This window comes from Nannospalax galili, unplaced genomic scaffold, assembly GCF_000622305.1.
Source record: "Nannospalax galili isolate Female #2095 unplaced genomic scaffold, S.galili_v1.0 scaffold875, whole genome shotgun sequence".
NCBI classification, from domain to species: domain Eukaryota; kingdom Metazoa; phylum Chordata; class Mammalia; order Rodentia; family Spalacidae; genus Nannospalax; species Nannospalax galili.
The window spans coordinates 4,197,762-4,214,577 of NW_008337059.1; the positions used below are offsets into that span (position 1 = coordinate 4,197,762).

The window sequence follows — 16,816 nt, forward strand, 5'->3', positions numbered from 1 at the left end:
CACCAGAACCCACAGTGGAAGGAGACAACTGACTCCTGAGGATTGCCCTCTGACCTCCACATGCATGCTATGACATGCACATGCTAGTAGTCACACACACACATGCACACATCATATGCTAACTCACACAATAATAAATAAAAAACAAAAATAAGGGTATGATGGTGTATACCATTAATTCCAGCACTCAGGAGGCAGAGGCACATGGATCTCTGTGAGATTGAGGCCAACCTGATCTACATAGTGAGTTTTAGGCCAGTTGGGGCTACAGAGACACCCTGTCTCAAAAGGCCAAAAATAAATGAATTAATTCAATAACAAAATACTAACCATTTGCATGCACTGCCCCCCCCCCCCCAATGCCAGCATTACTGTGTTACTTTAGATTCCTGTGGGGTCAGGAATAAGGACGTGGCAACAACCTCTGGCTTTTCAGTGTTGTCAAGAATCGAGCTGACGTTTTCAATACAAGCCTCCACATTAAGTTGGGAGTTGGCTGGAAGGGTGTAGATAGCTGTAGGAGACTAGATTTTTACTCTGTTGAGAGAGGCTCTAACAGTATAGGTAATATAACAAAGTGTTAATATCAGTATAGAAACATTGTAACTTAAAACTATGTTGTCATTCAAAATATTCATCTAATTACTCTTTGATGTCTAAAAAGTGAAGCAGTCCTGAAAAAAGGAAGGGCCAAGCTTGGGGCCTGAGTGGGACCGCCTGTTCTTTTTCTTCTAACACAGAGGAGGTGGTGGGAGTTTCCCTAATACAGAAGAGGGAAAGTGGACAGAAGTACAGTGAAGAGTTTTCATAATTTCCCCCTTTTAAACATTCATTCCACAGGTGCTTGGATTCGTGACCACATCTCAGCATGTTGAGGCGAATGTACCACTCCGGGTTCCAGGCCTTCAAGCACCGTCTTCTGCCGTGGCTCCAGTCCACAGCTGTCCCCAGATCTCGTATGTACACTGATGAAGATGTGGGATGTTTGGTGGTCAAAGTATGTAGCAAGGCATGTTTTAAAGGAGAAAAAAAAGATGTAGTTTGGTAGAACTATATAGAAGCAAGGAGGCTGCCTGCTGGTGGAATTCTCCAAATATTTGTTTTCGTCAATACCCTCACCTAAACAAAGTTTCCACCAAGGTCCTGGCATTAATATAGTCTAATTACTCCACAGCATGTGATGTCCATGTTTCTTTTTTGTTACTGCCCCCCTCTTCCTCACCCCTAACCCCTGGCCACCATTAATCTGTTTCTATATTGTTAAAATTTTATCATTTGAAAAATGTTATATAAATGGAATCATATGATGTATGACTTTTGGGGTTTTCTGAATTGCTTTGTTTTGTTTTGTTTTCTAAGACAGGCTCTCACTATGTAGCCCTGACTGGCCTTGAACTCAGAGATGCACCTGACTTTGCCTTCCCAGTGTTGGTAGGAAAAGCGTGCTACCACTCCTAGCTTATGGAAGTTATTTTCAAACTCAAATCTGCTTTGTTTTGTTTTTTGTTACTCAGCGTGATTCTCCAACGATTAATCCTAGTCCAGGTGTATCAGTTACCAGTTCCTTTTTAATCACTGAGTATTATTTCATGGTTAGAGTGAACTATATTTAATGGTATAGGTATACCGCAATTAGAATAACCATTCACTCATTGAAGGACATCTCGGTTTTTAACCTTTTGGAGTGAAAATAAGGCTGCTTTGAACTTTTGTGTACAGGTTTTTTGTGTGAACATAGTTTTCATTTCTCTGGGGAAAATGACCCACATATTGGAGCACATGGTAGTTACAAGTTTAGTTTTACTAGAAACTGCCAAACTTTTTGTAGAGTAACTGAACCATTTTACATTCCCACCAGTGATGTGTGAGTGATCCACTTTCTCTGCCTCTTCACTACCACGTGCTGGCACTCTTTACTTGAATCTTTTTGATGCATGTATAATGATATCACATGCTGATTTAACTTGCTAGTCCCTAATGACTAGTTATATTGGGTATCTTTTCATATGCTTATTTGACATATGAATACCTTTTACAGTGAAATGTCTGTCTGTATCATGTGGGGGGGGCGCTGTATGCATGAACACTGGTGCAGAGGCCAGAGGAGGACATCAGGTGTCTTCTTCTATTAGTGTCCTCCTGATTGCTTTGAGACAGGGTCTCTCCCTGAAGCAGAAGGTTGCCATTTAGGATAGGCTAGCTGGCCAGCAGACTCTTGGATTTACCTGTTTCTGCTCTCCTCCCCACCCAAATCCTGAAGTTATAAGCGTGTACAACTTTAACCAGATTCTTACATGGGTGCTGGGGATTTGAAATCAGATCCTCATGCTTGCAGAACAAGCAAGTGCTCTTACCCTCTGAATCATCTCCCCAGCCTCTGTTTTATCATTTGTTACTTTTAATTAGAGTATTTGATTTCTTCCTGATGAATTTTACGAATTCTTTATGTCTTTTAGATACTAGTCCTTAGTGAGCTACGGTTTGCAAATGTTTTCTTCCAGTTTGCTAACCTGTCATTTCATTCTCTTAACAGAGTCTTTCACAGAGAAAAGCTTTTTATTTTGATGTGTTCCAAGACACTGGTTTTTCATTTTGTGGATTTTACTTTTGGGGTCAAGTCTAAGAACCTTGTGTACAGCCCTAGATACTAAGGTTTTCTCTTGTGGGTTTTATTTTGTTTTGTCTAAAAGTTTCATAGTTTTATAGTTAAGTTTATCATCTATTCTGAGCTCATTTTGCATTAGGTGTGAGACTTAGGTCAGTGTTTGCTTTTTTGATATACGGATATCCTGATATTCCAGCATCCTTTGTTGAGAGGCTGTTTGTGATGTCTTGAGCTGGCTTTGTCCTCAGCATCACCCAAATCTTATCAGCTCACTATAAGGCAACTTGCTTATCATTGTCAAACTATCTCTGTTTCCCATTTGTGTAAAGAGTATAAGTGTTGAAAATTTAACATCTGGAACCAGCCTTCCTGAGTTTGAAAACCAGTTCTGTTGGTTACAAATTAAATAACTTGGTTACTTAAAACAGTAATTGTCTATTTAGGTCATTGTTCTGTGGGTTGGCATTTGGGTGTGGGCTTAGCTCACAGTGGGTATATGTCTGTCATTTGCACACTGATTCAGGGAGCATCGCTGGCCCAGGGCCTCCTGCTGGGGTGCTAGGTCATCTATGTTCTAGGCGGTCGCCTACTCTCCAGCACCTATCAGCCCACCCTCTAGCAGCTATCCACCTGTTGATTGGAGAAGCTACAAAATATATTTTGTAATCTGGTAATACTGGTAACTTACTCTGTTTTTCTTGGTCTCAATTTTCTTATTTATAACAGGGATAATAGCTAACTTATAATTCATATCTTTTTTGTTTTTTAGATTTAGTGTGAATGAATGTTCACCTACATGTATGTATGTGCACCACATATGTGCCTGGTGTCTGTAGAGAGCAGAAGATGATGTCAGATCCCCTGGAACTTTAATAATAGATAGTTGTGAGCTGCCATGTGGGTGCTGGGAACTGGAACCTCTGCAAGAGCAACACGTACTTTGAACTGCTGAGCCATCTCTCTAATCTCTCTAATGCATATGTCTTTTTTTTTTTTTTTTGGTCTTTTTGAGACAGGGTCTCCCTGTAGCCCCAGCTAGCTATGTAGCCCAGGCTAGCCTTGAGTTCACAGAGATCTTCCTTCCTCTGCCTCCCAAGTGCTGAGACTAAAGGTATGTGCCACCATACCTGGCGCATAAGTCTTATAAGAAATCTGTTAAGAACATGATCATTGTTAGTCAGTTTTCTGTTGCTATGACAAAATATGTAAGGGAATGTGTACAAGGAATCAAGTGTATATGACTAGTTAGCACAATTCTGCTGTACAGTAAATTGTTTTTAGGCAGGATCTCACAAAATAGCCCAGGCTGGTCGCAAACTTTCTTTGTATCTCAGGCTGGCCTTGAACTCAAAATCGTCTTTCCTTAGCCTCCTGAGCAAGACTCAGTGCCCACCCCCAGTGATGTACTTCCTCCAGCAAGGCTGCATCTCCTAAAGGTTCCATAACCCCCCTAAACAGTGCCACCAGCTGGGGACATTTCTCATCCAAACCACCATAAAAGGTATATGGAGAAAAACACAGAAGTGAAAGGCCAGAAAGAGGGAGACACTGTATCAGGATCCCTTCTTAAGTCCTCAAAGGCAGCCTCGTTGATCACTAACCTCAGACTCAGTCGATGATGTAGTAAAGGGCTCCTCATTCCCCAAGTATAATTCATGGCATGCTTAGAATATGGACATCCCCTTCCACACCTACCTTGCCACATGTAGAAGTGTGTGGCGGAGGAAACAGCTTACTTCAAGGCAGCCCTAAAGCAGGAAAAGAAGGACTAAGGTCATAATAGGCCCTTCAAGGACACACCACCAGCAATCTCACTCTTCTTCTGCTAGGACCACCCCCAGTGTTCTATATGCTGGAGACCAAGGCTTCAGCATGTGTCTGTTGGGGGTGTTTAAGGTCCAAACCACAGCAGTCTTCAATGTAAGCCCTAAAAAGTATAATCTGCTGAAGAGTATGAAAAATACCCCAAGAAGCCAGATGTAGATGTGGCGGTGCACTCCTGTAATCCCAGTACTCAAACTGCAGAGGCAGGAAGATCAGGAATGCAAAGCCAGCCTTGGCAACATAAGGCCCTGTCACAAAGATGGGTTGTTCTGGGGGGTTAGATGACATTGTTCAACAGGAAACTCCTTAAACCCTGAATTCCTTGAAGCTTTCCTTAGATGCCCCATTGGACTTGACTGAGTTCTTATCTGCTTGAAAACTTGCTTATAGTTGTGACCTCCTCTTGAACCTTGTCATCCCTAATCTCCTGTGACCCAGTTGCCTACAAGTCGAATGACCCTTGACCCTCACTCTGAGCCGGGCCACCCCGACCCCCTCTGCTGACAGAGACTGTGGCTCACAAGTCTCCTTCATGCTGACCCAGCTGCTGGATTCTGATTACTTTCTGCCATTTGACCACCTGGACTAACATACTAGTTTCTCCCTATGCCCCTGAGGTACCCTATCAGGCTACCCCACCCTTTCCAGACAAGATAAGCAGAGCAGAAGATGGGCAAGAGAAATGGCGAGTCAGCAGGCCTGATTCTGACAACTGCCAAGGGGATACATGATACTTAATGGAGCTTTGAGCTCTGCAAAAGCCACTGATGATCTCAGGTCTGAACCCCAAGGGCATTAAGCCTGTCTCTCTACCACCCTTCTCCCTTTTGGGCTTAGGTGTTCATATAATTGGAATAATATCCCTGAAGACTGAGGTAGGGCACCTATATTGACTAACCTGGAGGAGACAGGCAGCTCCAACAATATACCAGTATTTAGTCCCTGGAATGTCCCCAGCAGGAAGAGATGGTACACCTGTGGGTCCAGTAAGGGTGCTACAGCCTCCCTTCTGTGCCAGATGGTGCCTCAGTGAGCATGTGCCCCTCATATCTCTGTGCCAGGAGCTAGACCGCAAGCCTGTTGTGAAAAGATCAAATCGTCTTTGTTGCATTGCCATGACCTGAAAGAGTCACTTTAAAGAGTGGTTACATAGGCCAGGTGTGGCAACCCATACTGGTAATCCCAGCACTTGGGAAGCAGAGGCAGGAGGAGCACCATAAATTCTTAAGTTCAAGGCCAGCCTGGGCTACATAGTGTAGCATGAGTGTGAAGCAAGCCTGAGCTGCATAGTAGTAAGACCTGGTCTCAAGAAAAGAAAAAAGAAAAGAAAAAAAATTCTGGGCCAGATGTGGTGGTACCAGGGCTACATAGTGAGATCTTGCCTTAAAAAGAATGATTTGTGAGTGAAGGAAGCCTGTGGTTGGGGAATACGGTGAGCCGCCTCTCCATGCACCATCGTTACAGCATGGGGAATGGAGGTGGAAGTCAGGGTATGGTTAGGGAAGGAGTTAGTGGTCAGAAAATAAGGGCAAAGGAGTTCTGAGACATCTGTCTGGAATTATAAAAGGGGGTGATAGTGTTTGACTTTGAAGGTGGTTACTCTGTAGTCGTAGAGTTAACAATGGAATAGTTACCTTAGTAATTCATTCTATAATGATGTATAGGGAACTCTGTAGGAATTGCCTAGATTTTAGGCTTACTAAGAGAAAACCTATGTTACCTGTTAATGTTTCTCGTTGCCAGGAAGGATCCCATTGAGCAAAGGTCTGTTTGCTGTAAACTAATCACCTCTCCCTGTGCTTAGTGCCTCTTCCCCCACCTGGGCCTCACCCTGCCTGTCAGCCATATTCTCATTCTCCAGGCAGATACAGTCAGATGCAGGTAACTGGAGATGGATATACAGCGGCTGAAGCAGAGGAGCAATGCATTGCCCTGTCCTTCTGAAGAGGCTGGCAGCCCTTCATGAAGGCAGCACGGCACCATGGAGTCATCAGAGTCTGTGCACGTTTCTTCCTTACTGCTTCAGTTTCTAATGTTTTCTTGTCCTAAATAGACACTTGAGCTCCAGCCTTCATAACTGCTGTATCAGATATTTTCTCATCACTGCAACATAAGGGAGGAAGTGTTTCTTTTGGCTCAGAGTTCAGAGAATGGCATCCATCACAATGGGAAGGCACAGTGTCAGGAGCTTCTTGGTGAGAAGGGAACACCAGTGATACCATGTACATGAAACTAAATATCATGAGAAGTTTCCTGTTTGTAACAATTCTAGAAATATTCCTCTTTATCTGTGTCCTTTTTTTGGACATTGACTCTGCTGATTTTTTTCCAACATAAGTAGCATTCTGATGAACAGCATACAGACAGATATCTTTGTTCCCTAGTATAAATTTTGGTACACAGAACTATTCGACCAAAGCATTGAACATTTTTAGCTAGATGTGGTGCATGCCTTTAATTCTAACGGTCCTGATACAGAGGCAGGTGAATCTCTTTGAAGATTGAGGCCAGCCTGGTCTACATTATGAGTTCTAGGCCATCTGGGGCTACAGGAAAACCCTATCTCAAAAAACCAAAACATTGGACTTTTTTTTCTTTTTGGTCTTTTTGAGACAGGGTCTTCCTGTAGCCACAGCTGGCCTGGAACTCACTAAGTTGATCAGGCTGGCCTAGATCTCACAGAGATCCACCTGCCCGTGCCTTCCAAGTGCAGGAATTAAAGGCATGTACCACCATGCCTTGCTATGTTGGACATTTTTTACCTTCTGATATATTTTACCAACATGTCTCAGGAAAGATCATTTCATGTCCATTTTTCATCATCAGTGTTTACTCAAACTCTGTGACCTGTGGGTATAAATTATACAGTACTAGAATAGGAACATATGTGCTAGAGACCATTTCGATATGCTGGTTTCACTCAGTTAATAGCAATGAAGCCATTTTGGGTGGGTAACCTGGTTAACATTGTGCATGTACCTTTTCATTGAAAACTTAATGTGTCTCATTTTCTTGCCTTTGACTTTGGGAGCAACAGATTGTGTCCAGCCTTCAACAATCAGACATGTTCGTTCTTGGAGCAACATCCCTTTTATCACAGTACCCCTCAGTCGTGCCCATGGCAAGCCCTTTGCCCACCGCAGTGAGCTGAAGCATGCCAAGAGAATCGTGGTGAAACTGGGCAGTGCTGTGGTGACCCGAGGAGATGAATGTGGCCTGGCTCTAGGGCGCCTGGCATCTATTGTTGAGCAGGTAATTCCCAAGGTAGAAAATTTTGCTAAGCTAGAGTAGGGTCTGTGAGTTAATTCCACTGTGTCAGCTGGTAAGATTGTGCATGCATGCGTGTGTGTGTGTGTGTGTGTGTGTGTGTGTGAGATACTGAGTACTGAACTTCAGCCCTTGCACGTGCTAGGCAAGTGCTCCACCACTGAGCAATATACTCAGACCTCATTCTGCTCTTTTATTTTGAAAAAGGGTCTTATAAAGTTGTCCAGACTGCCCCTCCACTTGGAATCCTGCCTCAGCTTCCTGAGTAGCTGGGATTACAGGCCTATGCCATCAGATCTGACAAAAAAAATCTTGATGTGAATACAGTAGCTTCAATGCAACATAAAACTACTTTTTTCCCAGAGTAGATGTCAGTGGAAGCTAGCCTCCCAGGGGCAGGAAAAAGAGGTGCCAGGAAATTGAGCTCATGCCATGCAGCCGGATTCTCAGACTTCTTAATGATAAGGAGCTGTGTGTGTCCCCGACTGTTAATCCTGCATGTATGCGTGAATCACCTGAGGGGCCTGGGGGCTCCTGGGGTGGTGCAGCTCTGCTTTTCCAATTCCCCCGTGGCTCTCATGTGTAGTCAGAGTTGAGTATACCGATTGTATGTAAGTCCTGAGCTTTTTGGCATTTTTTTCCCCTTTCTCTCTTCCCTTCCCCTTCTTTCGGGGGCTCCTGGGGTGGTGCAGCTCTGCTTTTCCAATTCCCACGTGGCTCTCATGTGTAGTCAGAGTTGAGTATACCTGAGCTTTTTGGCATTTTTTTCCCCTTTCTCTCTTCCCTTCCCCTTCTTTTTCCCCTCTTCCCTTCCTTTGTTTTGCTAGTTTGATTTAAAAAATTGAAAGTCATCTGTGTATGCCAGAGATTGGCTCAGCTCTGTCCTTTATAGTATATCTTCAGTTTTCACAAAACACCTTTGCCAAGAACTGATGTTATTCCATCAGTTCAGTTCAGTAAATATTTAGCAAGGATAGATGAGTCTGTTTCGTTACTATGACAGCATAGCACAGACTAGGTGATTATAGTAAACTGAAATGTATTTGATTCATGCTTCTGAAGACTAGAAAGCATATGGTCAGGGAGCCACATCTGGTGAGGGGCATTTTGCTGCATTATTTTGTGGAGAAAAGGCACAACAAGAGCAAAAGTTAAACCTTGTGGCTTCGAGCCCTTTTTAATGGGCATTATTTCATTCATGAGGGCAAAGCATTCATGACCTGAATACCTCCCATTAGCTCCGCCACCCAACACTGTTGCATTGTTTCCAACATATGCTTTCTATGGGACACAAACTATAGCAAGGGGCTACTGTGCAGTACCTAATAGAGCACTAGCTGTTGTCTCTGCCCTGGTGAGTCAGAACTGGGACTCTTAAAATGATTGAGTGAATGGTCAAGGTAGTTAAGTATCCAAAGGAGTACACCCAAATCTCAGTGGCTGACAGGAACAGAGATGGGAAGGTCAACTGAGAATATGGCTGTTCTTAGGGTTTCCTACAGTGACTGAGCCTGGGTGTTGGTAATTGTGGGCCTTGAGTTTGTGAAGAGAGAAGCGAAGTTCCTATTTGCCAAGTGTACTTGGTGTGACTGGTAGCTCTGAGGTTGTGTGATACAGAGGTTCTAAGGAAGGAATGGGCTTATGGAGTGAATTCTAGGTGGAGAGCAGAGCAGATTCTAGGTGGAGGAAAGATAGGGCTGGGCAGGAGGGAAGCTTGAGAACGGTGGCAGGATCCCCAAGGAGGCTGGAAAGCAATGTGGAGGGTCACAGAAGGTGGGGCTCTAGACCTAGTTGAGAGCTGATCAACCTTGAAGTAGATGAAAGATTTGGATCTAAGGAGAAGCTTGATAAAAATGGCAGAGGTAACCTGGCAAAATTTTTCTCAGGCCGTCAGCCCCCCATCTGATGCTGCTGTGGACCTGATGGAAAGGCTGTAACAAATGAAGAGCATGACAGTGGGCAGCCAGAGCAGGAAGCTGAGAGCCCGTGTTATTGCTTCAATAGCAAGCATGAAGCAGGGAGTGAAGTGGGGCCCGGGTATAAACTCTCAGAGCCTGCCACGGATACATCCTTCTCCAGCCACACCTTTTAAAGCAGCACCATCAACTGGGGACCAAGAGTTAGGGTTATGTCTTAGATGATGATGATTTTGTGAATGTGTACACATATGCTCCCTGGGTTTTAGTGACACCTTCTGAGATAGCTACAGATGGAGTGATGTTTGTGGGACCTGGGGTTGATATTAACGCAATGGTGGTGGCGCGGAGGCATTACTGGAGAGGAGCATTGGAGGTAGTTATCAAAACTGGGTGTTTAGTACATGGGATTTATAAAATTATCCTCACCACTTTGATTAAATACTGAAATTTTCTAAGATTAAAAAAATTTACTATTTTATGGGGCTGGAGAGATGACTCAGTAATAAGCGCACTGGCTATTCTTGCAGAGGCCTCAGCACACACGGTAGCTAACAACCATTCGTAACGCCAGTTCCAGGGAATCTGACCCTCTTCTGGCCTCTGTGGGCACTGCACGCATGTGGTACACTTTCATACATGCAGGCAAAACACCTATACACTTTAAAAATGAATAAATAAATATTACTGTTTTAGATCATAGTTCTTAATGACCACTAGTGTGTTCCTAAAAAAGTTCGTAGAGTTCAGTCAACAGGAGGAATGGACAGTTTACGAGTTTTGACCCTTGCATTTTGAGCCTTTGATTTTTCCATGTGGACCTATCTAAGATGTAACACGTGGGGCTGGAGAGATGGCTCAGTGGTTAAGAGCACTGACTACTATTGCAGAGGACCCAGGTTCGATTCCCAGCACCCATATGGTGGCTGCGAACCATCCTTAATTCCAGTTCCTCCCAGCCCTTTTCTGACCCTCATGGCATTGCACAACACGGGTGCACTCATATACATGCAGGCAATATACTCATACACATAAAATAAAAATAATAATAATAAAAAAAAAAGATGTAACACACATGGTCACAGCTGGTTCTGGGCAGATAGAGCAGAACAGGGTCAGCCTCTGCCCCTGGTAAAGGTGACTCTTAAGGATCTGGTAGGTGTCCTCCCATTTCCCAGGCTAACCTTAGAGCCTGGGAGCTGCCTGCAGTTCCTAGCTCCAGGCTTCTCTTGTGGGCTTTATTTCCTAGAGCAAGGCTGCTTTCTGCATCATAGACTGAGAGTCTGTGTCCTGCAGATTCCAAAGCTGACCTCATGCCAAAGTCACCTTATAAAACATCTGATTTCTGTCTGCCACCCATAAGCAGAAAATTGAGGCAGTGTATAAAAATCTGTTTCTGCCAAACAACCTGGGCCATTCTTCCAGAGCCAGCAGTGCTGTTCCTTAGACCAGCATTGCAAGTTCACACGTCTGCCCTACTTGGGTCTCGTAAAGAGGGGAGAACAGGTGCAGGGACTTGTGGTATGCTTTCCTTTTTCCACACTAGGTCTCGGTGCTGCAGAATCAGGGCAGAGAGATGATGCTGGTGACCAGTGGAGCTGTTGCCTTTGGCAAGCAGCGCTTACGTCATGAGATCCTCCTGTCTCAGAGCGTGCGGCAGGCCCTACACTCAGGGCAGAACCAGTTGAAAGAGATGGCAAGTACTGCTTCCTCAGCCCTGCCATGGTGTCCTTAGGTCTTCTTCCCTCCTGCCCAACCACTCTTTGTCTCATTGGTGTATTGCAGGCAGTTCCAGTTCTAGAGGCCCGTGCATGTGCAGCAGCTGGACAGAGTGGGCTGATGGCCTTATATGAAGCCATGTTTACTCAGTACAGCATCTGTGCTGCCCAGGTGAGAGACAAGGCTTCCCTGGAGATGCGGGACAGGTGAGGGAAGTTCCTGTGGAGTAAGACGAACAGGATTCTACAGACAGGTGCCAGTGTGCTGGCTAAGCTTCACTACTTGCTCCTTGGGAGCTCTAGAGAAAGTCTTTTAAGTCTGGACAAGGGGCCCTTCATCTGAAAAATGAGAGTAATATCAGTGCCTACTTCAGAAGGTTTTAGGAAGGACTCAATAAGAAAATGTCTGGTACATTCTATGTTCTTAGTGAGTGTTATCCTGAGAGTTATCACAGCAGTAACTCTTGGGACTGCTGCAAGTGTAAATAAATACTTCTGGACATAGAAAAGCTAGACATTGGTTTCCCTGTTTCTTTGACTTCGGGTAGCTTGCTTCTCTTTGCACGTGGTGCCTTTTACAGTAGATATCTACTGAGGATTGAAGGGAAAGAAGAGATGGTGGTGGTTGGTTGGTTTTGTGCTTATTGGGCACATATTGTTTACAAAGCAGCCTACTGGGCATTGAGGATCCTTTGGCCCAGAAGTCAGACAGGTCCTCGTGGGACTTAGAAATGTTTAAATGTTATGGAGCCATCTTTGTACACTATTTCATTTTTACCTAAATTTCCTTATTTTTAATTGTATTTTTATTCAGCTGTACAGCCATGCACTAAATAAAGATATATAAACAGCAGTCACCTTATGACACAATTGGAAAAAAGTCTAATTCCCCAAGTTATTTGCTAGGTCCTACACTGCCTCTGATCATGCTGTTTGCGTGGACAGTATTTCACACAGAAGAATATCATATTTTGTGTCTTCATTTCTTACTTACTTTTTCTGACTGTCATTTCACAGTTGTCACCCCTAGTAATGTTCTGGTATTGTTTCTGTTCTGGAGTAAGTGTGTTGACTCAAAAAGGCCTGGCGTTGTTTCCTTGTGGCCTGTGGCTATGGTCTTAGGTTTAGTTTCCCATTAGTATAAACACCATCGAAATCTCCATTTCTATTACTTCCCAGCTCTGTCTTCTGCAATTCATCCACAGTGTTAGTTTTTTTGAGTGCCTGAACCTAGGTAAGGAAACTTAGTCCAGGAGCTATACTTTTATTATATTTTATTTTTGTCCCAGGATTAATGATTTTGGACAGTTGTTGTTTTGCTTTGTTTGAAGTGACAAAAGCACTAGAAGTCAGTGCACACCAGCCATTCCTTGCATTAATATTATGATGTAAAAGGTCTGCGCCTTCAGTTCTGAGCAGACACCCATCCCTGGGCCTCTCCTTCCACACTTGCCCCCACCCCTCCTAAGGCTTATCAGTCTGCTCTTTGTCCCTGGCTCTGTGGGTCCTTGTTTTCTTCAGGAAGACCACTATCAGCAGATTTGAGAATCTACGAAGTTGGCCCCCAGGTTAAAGAATTATACAAGTGCAGCAGCTTGTGTTTCCTTCATAGAAACTGGGCCTGCTTTGTCATCTCAGTTGACTACCCTTGGCCAGTTGATTGCCTCTTAGGGCCCCCTTCTCCACCCTTTCCAGTCAGATCCCAGCTCCTATTTGTGAGGCTGTTTTAGTGACAAGTGTTTCCCTGGGAACTTTAGACCTTCTGCTCACCCCTTCTATACCCTTGAGCTTATTTTCATTTTTTAGTGTTGCACCAACATGACTAGACTCAGTGTGTTCAGCTTTGACCCTGTCCTGTTCCTATAGAACCTTCTAAAATGGAGTTCACCTTTCCTTAGAAAAATATGCCACATTTCACCAGGTATGGTGATGCATGCCTTCAATCCCAGCGCTCAGGAGGCAGAGGCAGGTAGACCTCTGTAAATTTGAGGCCAGTCTGGTCTAGGTAATGAGTTCCATGCCAGCTGGGGCTATAGGGAGACCCTGTCTCAAAAAGACTGAAAAAAAGCAGCCACATTCCATCTTGCCTCAAATCAACATGTTTATTCTCTGTTCTAGTAGCTGGGACAGGGCCTGATGTTTCAGAAGATCTGAGCAAAAATTGTTGAGTGAGTGAACTATTTCCCCAGTCACGTTACCACTTTGCCTTTATTACATTTTATAAGCATCCAAGCTGCTGCACTGTTGCAGTGCTTACAGTTCTCCTAGCCAGACCCTGGTGCAGGCCTTTACCACCCGCGCTGTTTCAGTGTCCTCCTCCTCACCAGCGCCCTCCCACCTTTCCTATGTCAGGGGCTGCATTAAAATATGTTCTTCCCTGTTTGCTGTCGTTTAGTTTCCCCATTCACCCTTTTCTCCTGTTACTCAAATACTCTAATCCTCATAAACAAAACCTGTTTACAACTCCCTCCCCCAGTACTCCACACCCCCATCTCAATACCCCCCTCCAGCTCTCCACTCCACCTCTGAGCACCTTATTCTGGTTCTTCTCCCTGAACTAACTTTTAGCCCCTCTCTCTGCTTGTGATAAAGGCCCAGCTCCCTAATCCCAAATACTCAAAGGCTGTCAGTTTTTTTTAACTCCAGTAGTGCTGTGCCTCTGAGCAAAACAGGGGCATCCTACCCTATTCCAATTTATGTAACACAGTTTTCCAGACAGGCAAACTATTCACTCCTCATCTAATACTTAACCGCTTATAATAGCCAGGCCCTGAGTCAGAGGCTAGAATACAAAGATATTTTCAAAATTAAAGTCATGAGTCCTCCTAATGTCCCTTTAAAGGAGGTGCATCAATTTTCCTAATTTTGTATGCAGATAGAATTTTAACATCCTTAAATAAGTCTTCCAGGCAACTGTAATTCTTTCTGAGAGAGGACTCTAAAAGAACTAAACCAAGCAAGTTAGAGATATAGATCAGTAGAAGCATACCTGGCTGGTACATTCAAGACCCTGGGTTCAATCCCTAGCACTGCCATAAAAATTTTTTTTAATTTAAATTAAAATTATTTTAAACCTCTGGTTATGGTGGCAAACACCTTTAATCCCAGCACTCAGGAGGCAGAGGCAGGCAATGTCTGTGAGATCAAGGTCAGCCTGGTCTACATTTTGAGTTCCAGGTTAGCTGGGGCTACAGGGAAACCCCATCTCAAAAATATTTTTTTTTCATTAAAATAAAACAAGGACTTGAACAAATATTCAAAGGTATGTTTTATTCAGGAAGTCTAAAGCTTGACTCTCTGACACTTAGCATCTTTTTATGCATCCCTAGCAGGTCCACATATCCCTCCTGCTGTGTATTCAGTCAATGTAATCCTTTTAGATTTTGGTGACCAACTTGGATTTCCATGATGAGCAGAAGCGCCGGAATCTCAATGGCACCCTTCATGAGCTGCTGCGGATGAACATCGTTCCCATCGTCAACACGAATGATGCCGTTGTCCCCCCAGCTGAGCCCAACAGTGATCTCCAGGGGGTAAATGTGGGTAAAGTATTGCTAAGAGTTGAGCATGCTGGAGAAACTAACACGCTCTGCTGCTTGTACTAATGCTGGACATTTGGCATGAGCAAGACAAGAAATTAGGAGAACTGGCATCCCGGAGCTGTGGCTGCAGAAGCACCTCTGAAATCAGGGCATTTTGTTTAAGGGTAAGGCGCTGCCATGGCTTAGTGGTGGTGTGAGCATGGCTTGCAGATTTCAGCAGTAGAAGGCTGTGTTTGGAAGAAGTATCCAGTACCCATCCTGTTCTGCAGCTGGACCTGAAAGAGCTCTCATTTGCGTATCACTGGTTTTGCCTGCCAGAGCCTAGCTGGGTATTTCTGGGAACCTTTTTGGACTGCAGCGCTAACGCCCTACTTTTTTCTACATTGTAGGTTATTAGTGTTAAAGATAACGATAGCCTGGCTGCCCGTCTGGCTGTGGAAATGAAAACTGACCTGTTGATTGTTCTCTCAGATGTAGAAGGTACACTGCAACGCCGTTTTCCTTTGTCTGCGTTTGTGAGCACATGGTTTTACTTCTGATCACATTTTATTATGAACAGTTATTTCCTGAGCCGTATGGTCTGAACAGAGTTTCTGACTTTAAGAGGGTGATGTGTCTGGAAAACGAAGTTTGAAATGCTGAAATGTTCCTTTCAGGTGCTTTCTCTTTTTCTTCCTTCCTTCCTTTTTTTTTTTTTTTTTAACACAGTCCCACTTTGTAGCCTGAGAGCTCTTTGTGATCCTTTGTTGTGGAGGTGCTGCATTAATGAGGAACTTCAGTGGGCCTGATTGTCTTCTGATTTTCCTCAGCATTTTGTCTGTTCTGTTCTCTCCTGTCCTCTCCTGTCCTATCCTACTCTATTTTTATTCTACTGTCCAAACTTATTAAACAGCATATCAAGCCTGGAATGATAAAGGCTTGAACAGTCTTTGAAAGCAGTTTTACAAAGGAAGTTGTTTTTCTGAACAGCACACAAAGCCACAGACAGATGTCTGTCATTAACCTATCCCACCATGTTTCTTGCAGTGATTATGGAAAGACATTTTTAATGTCGTCACTGTCGTAACTCATGCACACATATATTGTTCTGAGTCAGGGGCTTACCTGAGTCACAAATAAGGAACGTGGTATAAGATTAAAACTATGGAGGCTAGAGAGATGGTCTGCGGTTAAGAGCATCAGCTGCTGTTGCAGAGGAGCCAGGTTTGATTCCCAGCACCCACATGGTGGCTAACAAGTCTTGTAACTCCAGTTCCAGGGGATCTAATGCTCTCTTCTGACTTCCGTGGCATTGCATGACACAGGTGCACCTATCTGTATGGAGGCAATATACTCATACACATAAAATAAAAATAATAATAAATATTAAAAAACAAAACAAAACAAAAAGTCTTTTGAGGCTGGATGTGGTGGCGCACACTTTTAGTCCCAGCACTTGGGAGGCAGAGGCAGGTAGATCTCCATGAGTTCAAGGTCAGCCTGGTCTACATAGTGAGTTCAAGGCCAGCTAGTGCTGCAGAGAGACCCTGTCTCAAAAAGACCAAAAAAAAACCAAACAAAAAACTAGTCTTTTGAGGAACCACCATACTGTTTTCCCTGGACCTGTACCATTTGATGTTCCCACCTGCAGAGTATGAGTTCTAATTTTTCTAATCCTTGCCAACACTTGTTATATGTTTTTTTGTATTATAACTATCTTAATAAGAAGCAATATCTTACTGGTTTTTTTGTTTTTTATTCCTTCCTTTTTTTTTTTTGGTCTTTTTGAGACAGGGTCTCCTTGTAGCCCCAGATGTCCTGGAACTCACTATGTAGACCAGGCTGGCCTTGAACTCGCAGAGATCTGTCTGCCTCTGCCTCCCAAGTGCTGGGATTAAAGGTGTGCGCCACCATGCACTTTATTTGTATGTATATGTGTATAAGCCATGGGGGGGGGAGCACATG

The 16,816-nt window shown here is 43.9% G+C and overlaps 1 protein-coding gene across 2 annotated transcripts in view; it reads left to right on the forward strand.

The window, feature by feature from the left end:
• Aldh18a1 (aldehyde dehydrogenase 18 family member A1) overlaps positions 1-16,816 on the forward strand; it is a 41,454-nt gene that overhangs the window by 3,164 nt on the left and 21,474 nt on the right. The window contains exons 2-7 of one of the 2 annotated variants that reach the window (XM_029563060.1): positions 841-956; positions 7,467-7,681; positions 11,159-11,308; positions 11,398-11,502; positions 14,711-14,863; positions 15,262-15,352. In XM_029563060.1, coding sequence (XP_029418920.1) covers positions 869-956; positions 7,467-7,681; positions 11,159-11,308; positions 11,398-11,502; positions 14,711-14,863; positions 15,262-15,352 — 802 coding nt within the window. In that variant the 5' untranslated portion in view covers positions 841-868. Of the gene's footprint in view, positions 1-840; positions 957-7,466; positions 7,682-11,158; positions 11,309-11,397; positions 11,503-14,710; positions 14,870-15,261; positions 15,353-16,816 lie in introns of both variants that reach the window. The other variant, XM_008832001.3, reaches the window with a different exon arrangement.